General features: G+C 46.7%; 1 protein-coding gene across 1 annotated transcript in view; it reads left to right on the top strand.

Annotated features, from left to right (window-relative positions):
• The window catches only part of ASAP3 (ArfGAP with SH3 domain, ankyrin repeat and PH domain 3), a 63,193-nt gene that overhangs the window by 4,447 nt on the left and 35,289 nt on the right, over positions 1-23,457 (top strand). Inside the window, exons 2-4 of the mRNA XM_033157912.1 lie at positions 11,434-11,506; positions 14,645-14,790; positions 22,397-22,471. Coding sequence (XP_033013803.1) covers positions 11,434-11,506; positions 14,645-14,790; positions 22,397-22,471 — 294 coding nt within the window. The remainder of the gene's footprint in view (positions 1-11,433; positions 11,507-14,644; positions 14,791-22,396; positions 22,472-23,457) is intronic.

The raw sequence follows: 23,457 nt of genomic DNA, 5'->3' as shown, positions 1-23,457 counted from the left end.
TCAGCCCCAGCCAGCATTGGCAATGGTCAGTGATGGGAGCTGTAGTCCAGCCACATCTAGGGAAGGTCTCACATTACCCACCCTGTATATAATTTTATAAATGTAGATCCTGTCTTGTTGCTAAGTCAGAGGCAGTAATGCTTCTGAATTCCAGTTGCTGCAAACCACTGCAGGGGTCTTGTGTTTGGGTCTTGCCTGCAGGCTCTTTGCACAGACACCTGCTTGGCCACTTTGAGAACAGGATGCTGGACTAGATGGGTCAATAGCCTGATCCAACAGGCTCTTCTTATGTTCAAGGAGTTTGCTTGAAATGGATCTTGGATCCTACTCCAGTTTGAAATAGTTGTTGCTTTATGATTGGAAATAGCTTCATGGGCTAATTTTTGGGGTCGCTGGGAAGCAGAATATAAAGGATATTAGTAATATAAACAATGTTAGCAATGCAAAATCATCATCATCAAGCTGTTGGGTTGTGTGCCTTTGAGGATCATTTGCTACCTGGCATATCTGATTCATGCACATTGGATCCCTACACCTCACCCGTGATCTGCTTCTTTGTTGCCTCTTACCAAATGCCAAGCTACACAGCTGGTGGTCAAAGGGCATCTGCATGTTGTCCTGGCTTATGTGTATGTTTTCACACTCCAATAACTGTCAGACTCATTTAGATATGTGGCTTTTTTATTTATTGTATGAATGGAAGAAAGGTCCACAAACCTTTAAGTGTGTGTGTGTGTGTGTGTGTGTATGCGCCTATAAGGCTCTCGAAGCATTCTTCAAAATGAACAAGTAGTTAAATAGGTACCACTCCGGTGGGAAGGTAAACGGTGTTTCCATGTGCTGCTCTGGTCTTCCGCTTATGGTCTTCCATTGCACCATAAGCGGCTTAGGCATGCTGGCCACATGACCCGGAAAAACTGTCTGCGGACAAACGCCGGCTCCCTCAGCCAATAAAGCGAGATGAGTGCCGCAACCCCAGAGTCGTTTGCGACTGGACTTAACTGTCAGGGGTCCTTTATCTTTACTTTTATACTTGTTTCAAAGAGAAGGGGCTTTGTGGGGCAGACCAACGTGATCAATAAACCCTTCAAATACATTTGTGGCCTGAACTCGGTGAGGTTCAGAAAAATCTGGATGTGAAACTTTAGAAGTGCTTCTCTCTTTGTTACATTTTTATTTTGCCTGTTGAGGTATTCCGAATAACACATGGGGCCGATCCTCTTCCTCATTTTATCCTTGCAGGAACCTTCCAAGTTAGGCTGTGCCCGTGAGGTAGGAGGGTGATTATTCAAGGTCATAGAATCATAGTGTTTCTTCCAATTCTACAATTCTGAAGGTCATCTGGTCTAACCCCCTGCAATGCAGGAATATGCAGCTGTCCCATACGGTGATTGAACCTGCAACCTTGGCATTATTAGCACCATGCTCTAACCAATTGAGCCTGGTCAACTTCATAGTGGCTGGGTGGGGATTTGAACCCACCCCTCCCCTGTCTGCCGCCTTGTGACTAGGATGCCACTGGGCACAACCTTTTCTGTCAAATAGATGGAAACTTGCTATGTTACACTGCTGTCTGTCACGTCACTTGTGCAGAATGGCAAGAGGCTGCTGTTTGTTGTATTGCTGTTCGTTCCTGTGACGCTTTTGCTAATGCAGCTGAAGTATCAGTTGAACTCCTTCCAACATTAGCATCGTCTGCAAAAATAGAAGCCATGTCCAAATGGCCATCCGTAATATAGAGCCCTTGATATTTTGTTGCAGCCTTTTTCTTCGAGTGGGCCGTTGCCTTTAAAACAACAACAACAACAACAACAACAACAACAACAACAACAGCAGCTTGCTACTGTGATCTGGCACTATTCAGGAAATGAAGCAATAGGATGTTCCTGAATAGGCAAATTGCGGAAGATGAGGAGCTTAATTGCCCAACAGACACGTTGTGGGCCCCAAGAACTCTGCAAGATGCACATTGTGGTGGCAGCCTCCCCAAGGCGGTTCTAACACTATTAGAGTACAGTGCTTCTCTTCGGTATGGTGTTGGCACACATTTGGAGAGGCTATTGCATTGCACCTGTGGTTCACCAGAAATGCTTTGTAATTAAACTGCCTGACCTCATGAGAGCTGAAGAAAAGCCCTGCTGGATCAGCCTCATCTGGTCCAGCATCCTGTTCTAACTGTGGTCAACTAGATGCCTATGGGAAGCCTCCAAGGAAGACCTGGACACAACAGCAAACTTCCTGGTTGGGTTTCCCAGCAACCATCATTCAGAGGCATACTGCCTCCAACGGTGGACATAAGGTCCTAGCCACTGGGGCTGGTAGCCATTGATAGCTTCATTCTCCGAGAATTTGCCTAATCCTCATTTAAAGCCATCCAAGTTAGTGGCTTTTGCTGCCTCCTGTGGGAGTGAGTACCGTAGATTAATTATGCAAAAAAAAGAAAGAAAAAGCTTTCTTTTCTGTCCTGAATTTTCCAACATTCAGCTTCATAGGATGGCTCCTAGTTCTAGTATTATGGGGGGTGGGGAGAGAGAAACCTTTTTCACTTTCTCCACACTTCACAACAGTCCACTCTAGAGTAAGCTGGGTCTTCGTCATTTGTACAGAGCAAGAAACAGGTTAAGAAGTCACAGCCATCCTGCGATTTCATCCCCAGTCAAAGCTTTGCTCTTCTTCCAGATCCACTCTTCCCATGAGCTCATGCTGACCTACTTCTAGATCATGCTTGGAATTCTGTCTTGGCCTCATGACCTCATATAGTTTCCAGGTCAGAGGCTGGAAACAAAAGAACTCCACCTTCCATTTGTTGTACAGTGCTGTACTTTTTAAGTTTAGATTTGCTGGGAGCCTAGTGATGCTACCTTGGCACCCCATCTGGGAAAATCCATTTGACTTGGGGGAATTGTTTTGCCCCTGAAAGCACCGTATATACTGAATTGTGCTTGCTTTTATATCACTGCTTTCTTGGCTCTTTTGGCTTGTGGTTGGTTTGTGTGCATGTGCCCCTTATTAAGCAAATGAGCTCTGCTTCTGCATAGTTATGTCCAGAGCTATACATGACCTATAGATTGCTCTAAATCTCCATTTTAACCGGTTAGACAAGAATCCCAGAAGCCACAGCTTGCAGTTATTTCCTGTAGTTGAGCAAAGTGCCATTGGCCTACATGCGTGTGTTTGGGAGACGTCATTTCCTCGGTATAGCAAACTCAGGCACTGAGTGCCAATTGGATTGTAGCCACATTTGGGACACTGAGGAACAAGAGAGGATATATCATTATGCAAGGTTTGCAGAGGTATGAAAATATATTTCAATCATCTGAAGTCATAACGACACTCACTTGTCAGAGTTGGCCCACAGGGATGGGGATCTGGCCCGTTGGTCTAAAAAGGTTCCCCACCCTGCACCGGAAGTGAGTGAAGTGGTTGGGGATGCTGGGACTGAATTCAGTGAAGGTTGAGCTCATGGGCTGCAGCAAGCCAGTCAAAGAGAAGAACTGCAAATGCACCTGATCAGAGTTTCTCTCTTCGTCCCAGCCTACTATGATGCTTGTCTTATGATTCTTATTTATAGTAAATTATATCTGCCCTGCTCATCCCACCCCCACCCCCAAATAGACACCAGGCTGCCTTTCAGCCTAGGTTCTCATCAAATTACAACAGTAGAATCAAGCTGGAGCGAATAATAATAAAAACAACCAAGCATTTATAATTGCCGTATAACAAAAGAAATGCAGCAGCGAAAACAACCCTGGTTCAAAACTGGACTTGTAGGTGTTTAAAAGAACAGAATCCGCATCAAGCTCATTCTAAAGATGCTTAGGCAACATTTCAGAACACCAGAGGCAGGAGGGGAAGTTGGCAATTCTGTCAGAATGGCAAACCAGGGAGCACAGCAAAGGTTGAGGGTCTGATGCAATTTCGAGCTGATGGCCAGGGCTCTGACAAGATGGTTTCTCTCTCCCACTCTCTGGTTCAGCTCCCCACTTCCTAAGGGGTTGTTCTCCTTTGGGAATATGCAATACTTGCCGCAGCAACCTTTACAAACTGAAATGTGCAAGAAACAAACCTCACGTGACCCGGCACTACTCTTGTTACAGTGGATCTCAAAAAAGGGCTGTGGCCTCTGTTCTCCAGATTCCCTGTAGCATTCCCTATATATGCACTTGCTCAGGGTGTCTTTCAGTTCATGTTACTGCTATTGGAACACCCCCCCCAAATGTTTCCATATGTACTGATGCAGATTTCAAAGAACAAGGGACGATATGGCATCAAGAGGTAGTCGGGGCCACCAACTTGGATGGCTTTAATGGAGGGGAAGAATATCAGGAGCTACCAGCCAGGATGGCTATGCTCTCCCTTCCCTGTTGGAGGCAGCATGCCTCTGAATACCAGTAGCTGGCTGGAGTTGCTGTGGTGCTCAGATTCTGCTTGCGGGGTTCTCATGGGCATCTGGTTGGTCACTGCGAGAACAGGATGCTGTGCTAGATGGTCTTTGACCTCTGATCTGGGAGGGCTCCTCTTATGAGTAAAACAAGGGAAACCTTCACTGAACAAAGGATAAAACAGCATACCTCAGAGCAGTTGCCAACATGGTGTCCTTCAGATGTTGTTGGACTACAACTCCCATCAGCCCCAGACAGCAAGGCCAATGGTTGAGGACTATGGGTATTGTAGTCCAACAACATTTTGGGTGTTCTACTTCTAGAGAAATTGCCTTGGAGTGACATTTCCTCAGTATTGGCTAACAGTTAAAAAAAAAGACAAAGGAAAAATAAGCTAGTTGATATTGCCACATGCTACAAGAATGAATTTCAAAAGTTGGTTTCCTTCCTGGGCCAAGGCCAGAACCCCCCCCCCCTTCACCTCCATCCACCCCAGTCTGGGTCTGCATAGGCTGGATTGAAATGTTGTTTTCAGGAGAGAGAAAAAGTCATCATGGAGGAAGAGGCAAAGTGGAGGAGGGACACTGTACAGGCATGTCTGGGCAAATTTCAGACACTGAAGTGGAGAGCTAATTGAGCCTTGTGACAAAATTCTTCAAAACGCTTGCAAAAACAAACAAACGTGTGTGTGTGTGTGTGTGTGTGTGTGTGTGTCAACCTTGGCCTCCAGTCTATGAAAATAATTGAGAATTTTTTTTACAGGATTTTACTGTAACTATCCTGGGCAGTAGTGAGCCCATCCTAAAGCAAAGGTAGGGAGTGAAAGATAGTTTTAGGCTGTTAAGTAGATTGCAGCAGTAACTGGGGAGGGGGTGATTAATTCCTTTCCCACCCACTTCAGGGTGGGTTGTTCCTGCTAGTATGAACTTTTAAATGTGTATATTTTATGCAAAGGATTGAAATCCTTGTTATTGAGAGAGAGGTGGGTGACTGTTCTTACCTGCTGATAACATTGCTGTACTTGTTTTGATGGATAACTAATGGCCGCAGTCCTTAGAATACACTGCTCACTTTTAATCTGGAATCAGTCCAAGCATAGGGATCTGAACCTTAGTCATTGTAAATCTGAAAATCTTTTGACCCCCTACCTGCCATCTGAAATAACTGTGCCTGGTCTTTCACTGAATGTAGTACAGTATTGCCAGCTTAAGAGGAAATGATGAAAGATCTACAGCAGGGGTAGCCGACGTAGTGCCCTCCAGCAGGATTTGACTACAATTCTCATTAGCTGTAGCCAGGATAGCCATGAGCGACCATGTTGGCTACCCAGCATCAACACTTTACGACTCATGAAACTAGAGTTATTTTCACAGTTTAAGGTCAGCAATTAGGAAAAGTGGGGCTCTTGTGCCTTGAATTGGGCAGAAATCCAACTGATTAAGCCTTTTCTGGTATGGAAATAAAATTGCGGGGAAAACCTTGCCTGTTGACACTCTGCCTGCCAAGCATCTTAGTACTTGACATGTGACCCCTTATTTAATTCTGAGCCTTCCACCCCACCTGCAGGGAATATGCAAATTTGCATGATGCAAAGTACATGCACTATTTATGCAAATGCATGCCCTCTTTTGCAGGTAGGGCAGAGGCCTGAGTCCACAGATAGTGGCCTCAGAAAATCTTCTTGGCACCCCTGACTCTGAATATCTTTTTTATACTCTGCTGCTCCTAATCTTAGATTTCATCGCTGCCCTTTTCAGGCTGGGCTTCCTTAACAGTTGGCTGTGTTTTATTGCCGTACCAACCAGTTCCCACTTCATTGAGCAGCTCTGCAAAGTGGAGAATGGCTCTCATTGATCTTACTTAACAACCAGCGTGCAAAAGAAAGGGAGATTTCCAAAGAGGCACTCTCTTTCTGACAGCCAGCAAAAGATTCTATCTGGCTAGCCGGGCACATTTGGAAGGAATTCAAGGCTGATTCTAGAATGCAGAGTGTAAATTAGACAATTGCACAGAGAGGCTCCGTGGGGTCAGTGATGGGGTCTAATGCAGTCACAGATGGAGGCTGTGTGAGGTCACCACCAGCTACAGGTGCAGAGCTGTCTCCTCTCTCTCATTCTGGAAACATTTTTCCCTTGCATCTCTGCATCTGTGGCTGAGCTGATTATCCTCAAGGAGGGGTGTATATCTCTGAGAGATTTTGGACTGCAGCTGCATAAGTCCAGTGGGGCATGCACAGCTGCCTGACTTGGCTTCTGCTGGCATGAGCTTGGGGATCTTAGAAAGTAAAATAAAAAGCAGTGTCTTTGGGCGATTGTGGAACATGTAACATGTGGAAGATGCTATTTTGCACACCAGGAAGTCTCTTTTTGAACTGTTGATAGACCTAAGGACATAGGTAAGTTACATTGGATGGAGTCAGACCCCTGGCACATCTAGTTCAGTACTGTCAACACTGATGGATGGCGATCCTCCACGGCTTCAGAGGGGGACATTCCTAGTCCATCTTGGAGATGCTGAGGATTGAACCTGAGACCATCTGCAAAGCAGATGCTTGGTTACTGAGCTGCGGTTGGATTGTCAACAGTGAGTTGTGGAACGGTGATGTCTTCCTAGCACTTAGTCAACCCATAGGTGGGGAATCTAGGACCCTCCGGATGTTGTTGGACTCCCCTCAGTCCCAGCCTATATGCCAAATAACCAACAGTAATGGGAATTATAGTCTAGTGCAGGGGTCAGCAAACTTTTTCAGCAGGGGGCTAGTCCACTGTCCCTCAGACCTTGTGGGGGGCTGGACTGTATTTTACATTCTACTCATGTAAAAACACGCTGATTCCCGGACCGTCTGTGGGCCGGATTTAGAAGGTGATTGGGCCGGATCTGGCCCCCGGGTCTTAGTTTGCCTACCCATGGTCTACTGCACTGTTTCTCAAACCTGGGTCCCTAGCTGTTGTTGGACTACAACTCTCATTACTCCTGACCATTGGTCCTGCTAGCTAGGTATTTGCAGTCCAACAATAGCTGGGGATCCGCAGAAGGTTTCCCCACACTCTAATCTAACTTCCTTGCCTTAAAAAACAAAGGTACAGGAGAAGTTGCTAGAGAGCAGCAGTACTCTAGATGTTGTTAGACTGCAGCTCCCATCATCCCCTGACCATTGGACATGCTGGCTGTGGCTGATGGGGGTTGTCCAACAAAATATGGAGAGCACCACATTGCAACTCCTGCTGTAGAACAAGAGAATGGAATACAGGCGACTCTCAACTTATGCTTGGGTTATGTCCCAGACAGTGCTCAAAACTTGGCAGCAGCCAGGCACATTTTGCACCTGAAGATGCCTGGGCACCAGGATGGCACCTGACATCTCCACCAGTTGGAGGTGCATGCCTGGGGATCACTGGATCTTGACCGTTTTCACACACTAGCAACACAACCTGCAGAATTCTATCTGTTATATTTTATCTGCACAATCAGAATGAATTTCAGGAACCAAGAAGTCGTATTGAAAAATATGACTTTCAAGCTGTCGGGCCCAACAATAACAACTAGGCCTTCCATTTTGGGGACTGGTTTAAGGAGCCATATGGCGCCTAGCTTATATATCTGAGTTTGTAAATGTGAATATGCACAAGTTGCAAGTTACCTGTACACTGTACAGCAGACAGGTGAGCTTCCGTTGTTGACTGGAGGAGAGGGGCATAGGTCTTGGCTTGAGAATAGGCATGTTTACAAATGTTTCATCTGAACAATGCTAGAATGCTTACAAGAACTTCCAGATCTCTGAAAGTAGGAAAGTGAAGGAAGGGGATGTTTCTTCTGAGATGGCAACAAAATGCAAGGGTGTGGCCTCATTCTTAGCTTTACGAAAAACAAATCTGTTTGCTGCAATTGAGAATCTCATGCTACTGAGTATAATTAGCAACAAGCAGTCTGCCTCTCACCTGCGTCTGGTCTTCCAGGAACAAAGTAGGTGTTTGTCCCTTCTGCAGCTCCTGAGACAGGCTCAGGCCTGCCAAGGACACTGTGGATGCTGGTGGAGCCCTGCTTCCTTGCCTAGGTGGATTCCTGACTGTGAGGTTCATGCTGTTTTCAGGGAGCAATCAGAGGCTGACTCGGGGGGCAAATCCAAGCATCTCTGATGGTTGCAGGTTCAAATTTGTTTTATTTGCAAAGGTATAACCCACACTTTCACAAAAAAAACATAGCAAGGTGGAGTACAACATCTAAAGATAGAATCAACGAAAAGATCCATAAAAACAGAAATAGATATCAGTAGGTACTGACTGGGTAAAAGGAAACCACCCTGACATTAAGAGCTCTGCTGACTGAGCTATCCCAGCTGTTAACATCAGGTTGTAAAGAAAGAGCTACGGGTGCCTTCCATGCATGCTGAGGGTTGCTGATGATGTTCCTTCCCTTAAGAAGACCCCTTTCCCCCAGCCACGCTCCCTTCCCCTCCACGGTTTTCCTCTGACTTCATCCCATTTTAACAAATGTTATCCCTTGCTTGACCCTAAACAATTGCTTTCTCCCCATCCAGATGATTACACCCTCCAAGTATTTTTCCAGCACTGTTATCATGACTGAACCTCGGCCAAGCTTAAGGTTAACTCTTTGCTGCTCCATCCTTCTCTGCAACCTGTTTGATGGTTTGTGGCAGTGCTGCTCTCTTAGATGAGCAGGTAAACAAAGACCCCTGCAACTTGGGATGCGGGAGAAATAAATTCAATTTGCCATGAAAATCTGGCAATTAGCACTGACAGAAATAGTAACCACCAAACTCTCTCTCCTAAAGCAAGTAATAAAACTGTTAGTCTTAACGTTAATCCCTGTCCACCAATTTGCACTGAAAGTCTAAGCAGTCTTCAGTTAACCACAGTTTCCCATTTTCTCCAAACCAGGTAAGATTGTGACATCTGAATTACACCACTGACGGTTGGTTTCTAAACAGTGAAATACTTATGCACCAGGAAGCAATAGCATGCACGACACAAGAACAAAACGCTTTGCTTTCTTTTAAAAAATACAATTGACTGACCTTCTTTGGATGACCTTGGCTATCATTTTATTGGGCAGTATAAAATGTCACTGGAATGGATGCTCTTAAATCCCACTGTAGTTTCTCTGGTGTTGCAATTTAAGTCTTGAATATCTCCTCAAACAGGCCTTTTAAACTTAACTGCGAACCATTTCTCCCCCTCACTCCCTGATAACTGAAATTATACCCCTGGATGGAGAGGCACCTTCAGGGATACTTTAACCATGGACAAATGACTGAAGGGGGAGCATTTGGCCTCCAGAAAGGAAATCCCTTCCTGCTGTTAAAGGTTCCTAGTCTTGATGGCTACTTGCTGGCAGCCAGGATTAGAGACAGGCAGCATGCCTGTGAATTCCAGAGAGCGCTATGATTCTCCTGCCTCCTGCTAGGCAAAAAGGATACTGTATTGTAGATATTCTGATAGGGCAGCTAATATGACCAAGGGGGTGGAGTGCAGGGCTTTGAACTTTTTAGCTGAGAGAAAAAGTGAGCAAGAGGTGACATGATGGAAGTTTCTAAAATTAGAGAAAGTGGAGAGAAAAGTTGTTCTCCCTCTAGAGACCCTGGGAACATGCAATGAAGCTGAATGCTGGAAGATTCGGGGCAGATGAAAGAAGGCACTTCTTCACATAGTGCATACTGTAGTTAAACGATGGAACTTGCTCTCATGGGAGGGGAAGCAGTGATGGGCACCACCCTTCCTCACCATGTCTTGGATTCAAACGGATGTCTGTCTGCGCTCTCCCTGAGCGCAGGCTCCATTTTTGTAATGGGCTATGCCTTTTGAAACATAGTAGTATTTTGACTTGCATACATCAGAGCCAACTCCTAGGGGCTGAGATCCCTTCACACCCCCAACAAAATATTTGAGGGGGCTGGGTCTCTCCAAACTTGATGGGCATTGCCCTTCAAATGGTGAGTGTGTGCCACATCTTGTGATCAGTTACGCAGGATGGTGCTTTCCTGCCCCTCCCCCCAAGTTTTGTTCAAGTTGGCACCCTTGCTTGCATAGTTTTGCTGCTGCCTTTGCTGTGATCCAGTGCCAGACTGTTAAATAAGTGGGTGCTATACTTAATGGGTTGTTGCCTGGTTCTTTCATTAAGAGGGAAACCATGAGGAAGCCAGCTTAACCTTCATTGGGTGAAATTGCTCAAAAAAGGAAAGGCTTCGCAACCTCGTTCCAAAGCTTCAATTTTCGTTGCCAAGGATGGGGTTTTAATACTCTGCCTAACTCACACGTGTAGGAGACTGGAGAGATAAATTGTATTTAGTATGTCCTCTCCTAGCCATCAATAACCCGTCCCACAGACACATCAGAAGCTCCTGTATACCAAGCCAGACCATTGGCCCATCTAGCTTGTCTGCAGTGTAGACACTGACTGGTTCTCTCTATAATGGCTGGCAGTGTCTCTCTAGAGTTTCAGACCCTACCTGGAGATGCCGGGGACTGAACCTGGGGCCTTTTGCAAGCAAAACAGTTGCTCTACCGTTGAGCTGAGCTCCTTGACAGGCCACATTCCAGTCTCAAGACAGAATGCAAGAGAAGGCAGCAGACATTCAAATGAGGCCCTGCTAGGTGCTTAAGCAGGTTTCAGGTTGCGCCAGGGGCTGCCTGGATGTCTTGTGCTGAGGTCCTCCCCATCATTTGATACCTTTGATCCTTTCAAACTAGTAGCGCCTATGATCTTCTGCATGCAAAACGTGTTCTCTGCCCTTGTTGCAGCCAGGGTGGAACTGGCTGGAAGCCGCACCTCCTTTTCTGCGCTGTTCAGTCAATGCATTTTCTCTTTTTCACTCTCAATCTCTGCACAGCCCACCCCCACCCCCTCCCCATGCTTGGGATCTCTCCACTCCAGATTTGGGTAGCCTGGCAGCTGCCTTGCACATCTGCCACAGGCCGGAGCTTCAAAGAGACTTTGTGTGGCCTGGCAATTCCCTCTTCCCGCCTCCCAGCTTGGCACTGCCCAGCAACTCTAACAAACCTGTGTCTTTTTCTCTCTCTTTTTTGCCTCGCAGAGCCTGGATGGAGACCAAGCCATTCTCCAGCGGATCAGGAAATATGTGAAAGCTATTCATGTTTCTGGGCTCAGTAAGTTAATGCTCTCTGCGTGCTGGTGTGGCTGCCAAGGGGTGGGGAAGAGTGGGGGGACACCTTGGGGGGAACGGGTAGGTGCTGCCAGGTGTGTGCAAAGTGCAGTCTGACCCCCCCCCCCCGTACAGTGTTAGCAGTGTTATTTGAATAACACAGAGTCAAGAAAGAAAATGAACTTTATTGGGCAAACTGAACAAAAGCAGTGCATAACTTGTGCATAACTTGAGGAGAAATAATTAGGGTTGTTGCTTTTTGTCTTTTAGAACAGGCCTCCTTCAAAGCAGAAAGATACTCAGCAGAGCATACTGAGGAAAGGCTCCCTCAGAACTCCCACAGCCAATCAGAGCGCAAGGATCATGCCATTCTGGTTGGGTGCTAGGCAAACACTTCCACTACCAACCCCCTCTTGATTGGCTGTCTTAACTGTCATTAGAATGAACCCTTAGGCTACTAAACGAATGATCCCTGCTGTCAATCGGGGAACTTGGGAAGCTGCTTACACAGTTAGACCATTGGTCCATCTAGCTTGGTATTGTTCATGCTAATAGACAGTGGCTTTCTACAGAGTTTTAATGTTGGACTATTTCCCAGACCCTGCTTCTCCAGCTTCTTGGTTTTCTGATCTAAGCTCTGCCACCAAGTTGTTGCGTGGAGGATAGGGGTGCCTGGCGTGCTCTGGTCCATGGGGTCACGAAGAGTCGGATACGACTGAACGACTGAACAACCACAACAACCAAGTTGTTGCAGCCCTTCTCTTCTCCTGGATTTTGGAGAAACCCCCTTTAACCTCTTTCTTAGCATCTCACCCTGGTCTAGTTCACAGTCCATTACCCGCAAAGTCTGGCGACCCTACAAGATGACTCTCTTTGGTGGGATATATGAATTGGGATCCAGATTTGCCCTCTCCCAGCTGCCCCACCACCAGACTGACCTTTTGCTTTCCCCACAGAAGCTGTGCTGTTTGTAAACATTCTGTGACAGCCTCCTTCGCGGCTAAACATATTTGGAGATTTTATGGGGTTGCACTGGCAGCAGGAGCGCAATTTGCCTTTGTGCAAGGTTTAGCTGATGTCAGCCTTGTGCAATCCACTTTCAAAATACATAAATTGCAACACAAGTCTTCTGGATTAGGATCTCTTTGAAGCAAAGGCATAACAAAATCTGCACTGAGCATTCTTGCCCTAGAACAGCACAAGTGAAGGATTTGGAACCTGCTTCTCTCCAGATGTTGCTAGACTACAACTCCCATCCTCTCCAAACTGGCTGAGGCTGATGGGAGTTGTTGTTCAGCAACATCTGGAGGGCAGCAGGTTGGTAAAGGGTGCCCCTAGCCTGTGATGATTTTTTTTATTTATATGCTGCCCATCTGACTGGGTTGCCCCGGCCACTCTGAGAGGCTCCCAACAAAATGTTTAAAACACACCAAAACCTCAAACATTAAAACCTCCATGTACAAGGCTGCCTTCAGATGTCTTCTAGAGAGCCAGTGTGGTGTAGTGGTTAAGAGTGGTAGACTCGTAATCTGGGGAACCGGGTTTGTGTCTCCGCTCTTCCACATGTAGCTGCTGGGTGACCTTGGGCTAGTCACACTTCTCTGAAGTCTATCAGCCCCACTCACCTCACAGAGTGTTTGTTGTGGGGGAGGAAGGGAAAGGAGAATGTTAGCCGCTTTGAGACTCCTTCGGGTAGTGATAAAGTGGGATATCAAATCCAAACTCCTCCTCCTCCTCCTCCTCCTCCTCCTCTTCTTCTTCTTCTTCTTCTTCTTCTTCAAAATGTCCGATAGTTGTTTATTTCCTTGACATCTGATGGGAAGGCATTCCACAAGGCGGGCGTTACTACTGAGAAGGCCTGGTTACCTGTAGCTTCACTTCTTGCAGTGAGGGAACCGCCAGAAGACCCTCAGCGCTGGACCTCAGTGTCCAGGCAGAAGGATGTGGGTGGAGAAGCTCCTTCAGGAATACTGGCCCGAAGCTATTTAGGGCTTTCAAGATCAGTACCAACACTTTGAATTGTGCTTGGAAATGTACTGGGAGCCAATGTAGGTCTTTCAAGACCAGTGTTATATGGTCCAGGCGGCCACTCCCAGTCATCAGTCTAGCTGCCGCATTCTGGATTAGTTGTAGTTTCTGAGTCACCTTCAAAGGTAGCCCCCAATCCCTATATATGCCACACATGCAGCTCAGGTTCATTCAAGAGGCCTAAAGGATGGTGTTGGAGGCAATTTAGGTTTCTCTTGCTGCTAATATTCTAGGACCCAGGAGCTCACGGACCACAGTCTCTCATCCTGATTTGTTGTGAAGGTAAAATGGGGAGGAGTATGCCACCTTGAGCTGCTTCGAGGAAAGGGGTGGTGTAAATGCAATGAAAGGAAGTAAGTGAATAAAAATCTGCAGTGGGGGGTGTCGGATGTTGCTGGAGATGCAGTGGAAGAGGCTCAAGCCCTCTCCTCACAGCTGCTGGTGCACACCCAGCGCCACTGCCACAGATTGCTTTGCACAATTCAGCACATGCCTACATAATGCCTGACAGTTGGTGTTCCTGCTGGGCTATTAATGGGTGCTGGTCATGATGGAGACATATTACTTCCAGGATCAGAGGCAGCGTGCCTCCAACTATTCGTTGTTGGGAAACATGAGCTCTCTTGCCCTCATGCCCTGCTTGTTGGCTTCCCAGAGGTGTCTGCCTTGCCACGGTGAGAAACAAGACGATGAGCTAGGACAAATTCATACATTTAAAACACACTGGCAGCACTTTAAATAGTCGTTGCTTCCTCCCCCCCAGTGAATTCTGGGAACTGTGGTTTGTTTAAGGGCACTGAGACTTACTTTCCTAACTGAATTACATTTCCCAGAGTTGCCTAGCAAAAGAGATTGATGGTTAAACTACTCCGGGGCTAGTAGCTCTGTGATGGCAGCTCTCAGTGCCCTTAACAAACAACAGCAGAAGCCACGACTGCTTAAAGTGGTATCATAGCGCTGTGAATGTGGTTCAGTATAAAGCTCTTATCTGATCCTGCAGGGCTATCTTCATGTTCAAATCCCACACACTGCTTTGCTTCTTCCCTGACTTCTGTGGGTATCTGAATCCGGCAGAAACCTTCCTTTCTCCTGATTTTTGTGTCTTCTTCCGTAGCGCATGTGGAGAACGAGGAGCAGTACAGCGAAACTCTGGAGAACTTTGGCAACAACCACCTTTCACAGAACAATCATGAGCTTTCTACGGGATTCTTGAATCTGGCTGTCTTCACCAGGGAAGTGACAGCACTTTTCAAAAACCTGGTAAGGGGCGGCATTAGGTCTGCTTTTCTTTTCCGTCAAAGATCTCCACTGCACTCTTCTTTTCAATTCAAATGTGTACACCACCTATTTAGAGGGAGGGGATATTCAACCAGACTTGGCACTTTTAATATGGGACCCGCTTCTTTAAAAGAAATGAATATGCCAACCTTCCTCAACCTCTACAACTCCCATAAGCCCCAGTCCAGTGGTTACGGTTGCTCACTAGGGCCACATTTGCAGCATACATTTAAAGCACCATGGTGGGAGGAAACCATGACTTTTTAAAGTGGTACCACACTGCTTTAAATGTACAGTGTGGATGTGGCTAGAGCCTTTTATGCAGCCCCTTTAAAAAGATCTTTATTATTCTGACATCAGTGTTGGAGGCTCACAGTCCTCTTTTTCATGCGCATCTGATGAGGTGGATTCAGGCCTGCTGTTGTTCAGTCGTTCAGTCGTGTCTGACTCTTCGTGACCCCATGGACCAGAGCACGCCAGGCACTCCTGTCTTTCACCGCAGTTTGGCCAAACCCATGCTAGTCGCTTCGAGAACACTGTCCAACCATCTCATCCTCTGTCGTCCCCTTCTCCTTGTGCTCTCCATCTTTCCCGACATCAGGGTCTTTTCTAGGGAGTCTTCAGCTTACGCCGTAATTAATGCAATTACGTTCTTCAAGACTTTAAGGAAATCTGTTTCAGCCGAAGCAACAGAGATAACTCCCTCTCTGGAAGGCGATGCAATTGTGAATGTGCCGGTCTTGTTTGGGGCAATAGGTTCCCATATTTCAACCACTGCATTTCCATAAGGCATGTTTTCCTTACTGCTGTGTTTCTAGCTATGAGTCCTCTGTTGATGCTGGGGCTCATTATCACAAAGCGGGCTGCTGCTACAAGGTGGTCTGTTTGAGGGAAAGATTTTTATGAATATGGTGGGAACTCTTGAAAGAACTAGGAGTAGGTGAATCTGTCAATTTCTGTTTCAGTTGTTTATTTTTACAATCTTCAGTTCAGTTCTCCATTTCCACATCAATTTGCATATATATGCATATGTGTGTGTGTCCTCATGAATATTCATCAGCACCTTAGAATTCATGGTACAAAATACACATTTTTATATGCAGTTTTGCCCAACATACACAGTTTTGCACAGCTATTTCCCCTAAGGAAAGCATTTTATTCCATTATTTTCACTAACGTAGGCATTTATATGTGTGCTTACCCTAGTATATGCGTTTTTGTACATATCACCGGGTTGGTGATACTCTAAGTAGTACGACCTTTGGAGGGTGGCTGTGTTTCGGTATGCAAATTGTTCTAAAGGTTTGCCTTCGGATGCAAACTAAACTCTTTTCTCACCTGTCCCTAAAAAGGACCATTAGTGTTTGCATTTGTACTGGTTGGGCAGAGCGAGATGGAACATGGGCTGCATCTGTGTGATTTTGCTGCTTGTTACCACTAATGGTGGTCTTTTCCTGGCCCCTCCCTCAGCTTCCCCTTTTAACATAAATCGGAAACCTCTGGACAGCGGCTATGTTGTTTATGGCTGGGAACTGAAGGAACCGTGCAGTGGGTTCTGTGTGCTAGAGCAGGCTCTGGCTGGGTATGTTTGGTTTAAACAGAAGCCCCGTGTCTCATATTACAACCCTCTTGCAAAAGTGGAAGGAAAGAAAGAAAAAATAAAGATTTGGAAGGAAAAATGTAGAAGGAAAGAAAGGGGGGGGGAACCCTGTTTGATATGGCCCTAGCGGAAGAGCACATGAAAACAGTGCTTGGGTATGTGCCACTTTAGACTGGGGTAGCTAATATGATGCCCTCCAGATGTTGCTGGAAATCAGCTCCCTGACCTTCCAGCTACTAACCCTGATGGCTGTGAATGCTTCTGAATGCCAGTTGCTGGAAACCGCAGGAGGGGGAGAGCGCTGTGGTGCTCAAGTCCTGCTTGCAGCCTTCCCATAGGCAATCTGGTTGACCGCTTTGAGAGCAAGTGGCTTGATCCAGCAGGCTCTTAGGATGTGTTGTTGTTTTTCACTATGCTGGCCAGAGTTGATGAGACTCCAGCAATGCTTAAAGGGCACCATGTTGTCTACCTAGGGGTGAACCTGTGTCCTGCTTTAGAGAGGACAGCCCTGTAGGTTTGAAGAACTTTCCATTCCCAAGCTTGTGTCACAGTGCTGACAGGCATGGAATGTCAAGAATTAACTCTTCATTGTCAAAAGGACACTTACAAGTTAGGAAAAGGCACGTCCATCAATCCTACGCCTCTCAGCTACCCCTAGGTGTGCACCTGATGATGCAGTTGCCGCAACAGAGAGGCCCACCCACTGACCTCGGCTTATGTATCTCCCCCACCCAAGCTGCATGCAAGCAGGTGAACACTCCACTTGCATGTGACCTTTTGCTCCTCCTGTTTTTGTCTTCTGGTCCTGGGAAACAGTGGAGCAGGAGAGGTGGGGTCAGGAGGAGGAGGAGGTGTGGAAGCCCTGATCTCTTCCTCCTCCTGCTCTTGTTCTTCATTCTCCAATCCTGCACTTCTGACTCTTGTCTCCCAGCTGTTACAGCTTCCCCCAGTTCCCTTCTTCCAACCTCCGCTTCTCCCAATGCCCACTCCTCAATAGCCAGCCAGCACTCCTCAGTGTCCAGCCAGTCCCTGACATCTTGGTTTGAATATCAAGAGCTCTAAGAAAAGGAGAGCAGGAGGGGCCCTGAAGTCACCCTTCTGCAGTTAGATCCTGGACAGCAGACTTGAGCTGCTGTGCTGGACAGCATACGGGTCATATGCTCAAAGTCTTCCCTGCTATGGTGTGATGGACTGTATTTCTATTTAGATTATAGTAGTTATTTCTAAATTGGCACACCTAGGCCTGTAGCTCAATGACAGAGCATCTCTTTTACATGCAGAATGTCCCAGGTTCAATCCCTGGCCTCTCCAGCTCAGGACATCTGGTCTGGTGTCCTGTTATCACCATGGCCAACCAGATATCTATAGGAAAAACGCAAGCAGGACCTGAGTGCAACAGAACCTCTCCACTCTTGCAGTTTCCTGCAGTGGTATTCAGAAGCGTTTCTGCCTGTGACCGTGGTGGTAGGACTAGGAATGTCCCCTGTCTGAAACCATGAAGAGGTGCTACCATCCACTGTAGGCTTTGTATTGAGACAGTGTTTCTCAAACTTGGGTCCCCAACTGTTGTTGGACTACATACCTGAAGGAGCGTCTCCACCCCCATCATTCAGCCCGGACACTGAGATCCAGCGCCGAGGGCCTTCTGTCTGTTCCCTCACTGCGAGAAGCAAAACTACAGGGAACCAGGCAGAGGGCCTTCTCGGTAGTGGCGCCCGCCCTGTGGAACGCCCTCCCATCACAGGTCAGGGAAATAAACAACTACCTGACATTCAGAAAAAACCTGAAGGCAGCCCTTTTTAGGGAAGTTTTTAATGTTTGATATTGTTGTATTTGGTTTCTGTTGGAAGCCGCCCAGAGTGGCTGGGGAAATCCAGCCAGATGGGCGGGGTACAAATAATAAATATTATTATTATTATTATTATTATTACAACTGCCATCATCCCTAGATAGCAGGAACAGTGGTCAGGGAAGATGGGAGTTGTAGCCCAACAACAGCTGGGACCCAAGTTTGAGAAACACTGATAGAAGGACCCAATAGGCTGTTGAGGTATAAGGCAACTTCTCATCCATATTCATACTCAAATTTTGTTGTTGCATAAGTGTCCATCCTATGACTACTCCTGCCTCAGGCAGACCCAGCATGCTGATGCAAAACGGTGATGTCACAGGAGTGGCTGTTGCCTTCTGTAAAGTTCTGTGAACAGGACTGGTCCTACCATGAGGCAGAATTGAGGCAGCCAGAAATGCTGGTTGTCAGGGAGTGGCAGCAAGGTCCTGGAGGTTACAGAGCCTGCCCTGCACTCCCTAACCTAGCTGCCCACCCTTGGGTGCAGTGGAGGAGGATGCCTCACCAGGAATACTGTTCTGCAAGGTTCACTGAAACAAGCTGAGCACCCGATGGCCCAGGAAGGGCCGTAGCATCTGTATTTGCATGCAGTATAAGGCGGATTCCTATGTTCTTCAGAGCTGCGCTGTGGTTTCTTCAGCTGTGCCTGTAGCACATCTGTACTTGATCACAATCTACAGCTGTGGTTCCATTTTGCTTATTCTGAGTCAGCATGTCAGTGGGTGGCACTGACTTTGTTTAGGTTCTTCAGCACAGCCACATAAAACTCTCAGGGTGGGTTTTCTTTATTTTCTTCTCTCCCCCTTTTCCCTCCCAAGAGAGGTTGGTCCGAGACTTAGAATCATAGAAACTTAGAGTTGGAAAGGGACCCCAAGGGTCATCTATTCCAACTCCCTGCAATGCAGGAACCTCAGCTAAAGCATCCATGACAGATGGCCATCCAACCTCTGCTGAAAAACCTCCAAGGAAGGAGAGTCCACCACCTCTCATGGGAGTCTGTTCCACTGCTGAACAGCTCTTACTGTCAGAAATGTTTTCCGAATATTTAGTCGGAATCGCCTTTCTTGCAACTTGAAGCCATTGGTTCAAGTCCTATTCTCCAGAGCAAGTGAAAACAAGCATGCTCCCTCCTCCATGTGACAGCCCTTAAGATATCTGAAGATGGCTATCATATCTCCTCTCAGTCTCCTCTTTTCCAGGGGCAAAACATACCCAGCTCCTTCATGCGCTCCTCATAAGGCTTAGTTTCCAGACCCTTGATCATCTTGGTTAACCACCTCTGCACACATTCCAGCTTATCAATATTCTGCTTAAATTGTGGTGCCCAGAATTGGACATAGTACAGTGGTACCTCTGGATACACACACCTCTGTTTGCATATCCTTCGGGTTACACATGTGGCAAACCCGGAAGTATTTTTTCTGGTTTCACCGCGTGCGCATGCGCAGAAGCACTCTACTGGGCCGTGCGCATGCACAGAACAGGCACCTCCAGTTGCTAATTCCTTGGGATCCGACTGCAGCTCCAGAACGGATCCCGTGTGCAACCAGAGGTACCACTGTATTCCAAATTTGGTCTGATTAGGGCAGAATAGAATGGTACTATTACTTCCCTTGATCTGGACACTATACTTCTGTTGATGCAGCCTAGAATAGCATTAGCTTTTTTTTTTTTTTTTTGCTGCTGCTGCTGCTGCATCACACTTTTGACTCATATTAACCAAGACCCCTAGATCCTTTTCACATGTACTGCTAGTAAGCCAGGTGTCCCCCATCCTATATTTGTGCATCTGGTTCTTCCAGCCTAAGTGCAGAACCTTACGTCTGTCCCTATTGAAATTCATTTTGTTAGCTTGCGCCCAGTTCTCCAATCTGTTAAGGTAATTTTGAATTCTGTCTGCCGCGGCATTAGCTACCCTCCCCAGTTTGGTGTCATCTGCAAATTTGATGAGCATCCCCTCAGTTCCTTCATCCTTCATAAAGACGTTGAACGACAGCAGGTCCCGGACAGAACCCTGCGGCACCCCACTTGTCACATTTTTCCAGGATGAGGAGGAACCATTAATAAGTACTCTTTGGGTTCAGTCAGTCAACTGGCTACAAATCCACCTAACAGTTACGTCGTTCAACCCACATTTTACCAGCTTCCTTGCAAGAATATCATGGGGGGCTTTGTCAAAAGCCTTACTGAAATCAAGATACATTATGTCCACAGCATTTTCCTAATCCACTAAGTTTATACTTCCATCAAAGAAAGGAAATCAGATTGCTCTGGCATGACTTATTTTTGAGAAACCCATGCTGGGTCTTAGTAATCATAGCATCCTTTTCTAAATACTCACAGACTGACTTCTTGGATGCCTGGGAGGTAGTCCTGTAGGCTGTCAGGTCACCAACTGAACCAGGCTTGTTTCTTATGCCTCTGGTCATGTTACGGTTTTGGCCATGTGATTCTCTCACCTGACCCCTTCCGCTTTCCAGCTGTGGGTTGTGGCTTTTGCATGGCAGGGAGAAAGGGCTGACTTGCCTGTGGGTTTTGTGGCAGTGGAGGAGTACGGTAGATGTGGCTTGTGGGCAGACCAGACATTTTTGTGCCTTGCAGCCATCTGAGGCTGCCCTGGAGTCTCCTGCACAGGAAGAGGCTTCTCTTGCCATGAGACAAATGCAGGAGGTTTAGCATCTCCAGTCTCTCTCCCCCCGTCGCCCCTTTGCCACTGTTTCCATTTCTGCATGCCACCCCAAATCTGGCCTTTTTTGCTTGCCTGGATGGAGGACAGAGAGGTGTGCAACAGTGTGAAGGAACTAGCCTAGTGTACAAAAGTAATTTTTTTAGATTTGTTGCTCTGCCTGCTTTTGTTTCTGGCCCTGGCCACCACTATCATGTGGCCTCTGGGAAGACTGCCCAGAAGGTCATGTGACCCACAGGCTGTAAAATGTTCCCACCCCCAGCACATTTGCTGCATGCTTTGGAGAGAATAGTGGGACACTGCATCTTCTCTGATGTCACTGTGTCCTACAGGTCCCAACTCCTGCTAGCTGTGAGGGCTAAAAGGGATGCCTAGATTTGCATGTTGGACAGAGATGGGGAGCTGTGGCCATCTGGATATTGTTGGACTCCCATGATGCTTTGCCATTGGGCTGATGGGGACTGGAGTCCCAATGACACCTGGAGGGCTGCAGGTTCTCCAGCCCTGCTGTACGCCAGTTGGAACTTCAGAGCCAGTGTGGCATACCAGTTACAGTGTTGGACTAGGACCTGGGGGGCCAGGGTTTGAATCCCCGCTCAGCCATGAGGCTCTCTGGGTGACCTTGGGCCGGTCACTATCCCTCAGCCTAACCTCCCTCACAGGGTTGTTGTGGGGAGAAGAGTTATGTACACCACCTTGAGCTCCTCAAGGTGGTATATAAGTGTAACAAATCAATAAAGGGCGCATACGTTCCACATCAGATGATATGCCTGCATGTGTGTAGCTCTGCATATAGGGCATTCATTGAGAGACTGTATCGGGGTGGGGGGGGGAGCTGTTTAGCTCTCCCAGCAATGTTTGGTGTTGGCATGAAGGGGCCTCCTGCACATACTGATGTACGCTTGTAGAACTTCTGCACATGAAGAGAGTGGCATGGAGCCATTTGACACACATGCACCTTGAAGTGCACAGGGCCCCTGCGCATGACTGCCAGCTGTGGGTGGGTGAGGCCAGTGTGCAGAGACGGGGCTATACAGCATGACACCCACCCACCCCTCCCCCATTCCTTTTAAGACATGAAGGACTTCATGAACTTAAACTGGGAATGTTCATTCACTGAGCGCAGCTTAATAATCCAACACAGGAGTCTGGGTTTTTCTTCCGAATACAGTTCTCGGAATTCCTTGGGGGAAGCTGGGGGGTATTCTTACCAAAACTGATCTAAAAACCCATATATAGCAAAAATAGACCATGTGTGTGTGTGGTGTGTATTTAAAAATAACAGCACGAGCTTCATTAAACTTTTGCTTCAGCTTTTGACCGAGATTTGGTTCCTACGTCTGTGTTAGAAGCTGAAATAAAAATGCACCGCAAATGAATGCCAACCTGGGCAAAAAGGCCTGCCTAGCTGAACACTAATGGCTGCATATGTTTTTATTTGTGGCTCTTCCAGGTGCAGAATCTGAACAATATCGTCTCCTTCCCTCTGGACAGCTTGCTGAAAGGGCAGCTTAAAGATAGCCGGCTGGTAGGTGTCTTTTAAAAAGCGTGTATGCATGGTGTGTGTTCAAGGGTCTAGTTGGGGAAGATGTGTCCAAATAGAGGTACCTGGGGCCCATGTCCCAAACACATCGCTTGTTCTGTTGTGCCAGTGTCTTGACAAATGCACTGAAGAATGGAAATCTAAAATTAAAAATCAACTGCAAAATGTGTGCAGTTTAAATGTGGACTTTCCTTGCATTCTTAAGAAAAAGGAAATGCTCAAAACAGACCTTTGATGTAGTGCCTGTGTAATTAAACAAACTGGGAGGCAATTTACTGATTTATTATATTGCATTTATACCCCTCTCTTATTTACAAAAGATCCTAGGGTGGCTAACACTTCTGTGATTAAAAAAGAAAAAATACAAAAATGAAATAGACTTATTTAGAACATTTTAAAAACTGTTTAAAAAGATCTAAAACCAAGAAACCACAAACATCTAAAACAAATTTAAGAACAGATGTAACCAAAGTTTTCAGCAGGTGTCTAAAACTGTACAGTGATTGTGCTTGCCCAATATTAGCAGGCGGGGAGTTCCAAAGTATAGATTGTTGCCACGCTAAAGGAACGGCTCCTTTCAAACACAGAATGAACATGGCATGGCACTTGCAGAAGTGCAAGATTGCAAGAAGTGCAAACTGGAGGAATTGAGTCAAGCACGTATGGGGTAAGGCGATATCTCAAGTAATCTGGTCCCAAGCCGTTAAGTGCTTTATACCAACAGTAGCACCTTGAACTCAGCCCAGTCGCAAATTGGCAGCCAGTGCAGATTTTTGAGCACAGGCGTGCTATATGCTGACTCTCACTTGTGCCAGCAATCATGCTGTAGCATTTTGCACTAGCTGCAGTTTCTGGACCAAGTACAAGGGAAGCCCAACGTAGGGTGCATTGCAGTAGCCCTACCTTGAATCCGACAACTTAGCCCACCCCTGCTAGCAAGTAGAAATTATGTTATGCAGAAAACCCAAGCC

Source organism: Lacerta agilis, chromosome 8 (genome assembly GCF_009819535.1).
Source record: "Lacerta agilis isolate rLacAgi1 chromosome 8, rLacAgi1.pri, whole genome shotgun sequence".
Lineage (NCBI taxonomy): Eukaryota > Metazoa > Chordata > Lepidosauria > Squamata > Lacertidae > Lacerta > Lacerta agilis.
Note: the sequence above shows the minus strand (reverse complement) of the source record. Positions and strands in the feature narration are given on the sequence as shown.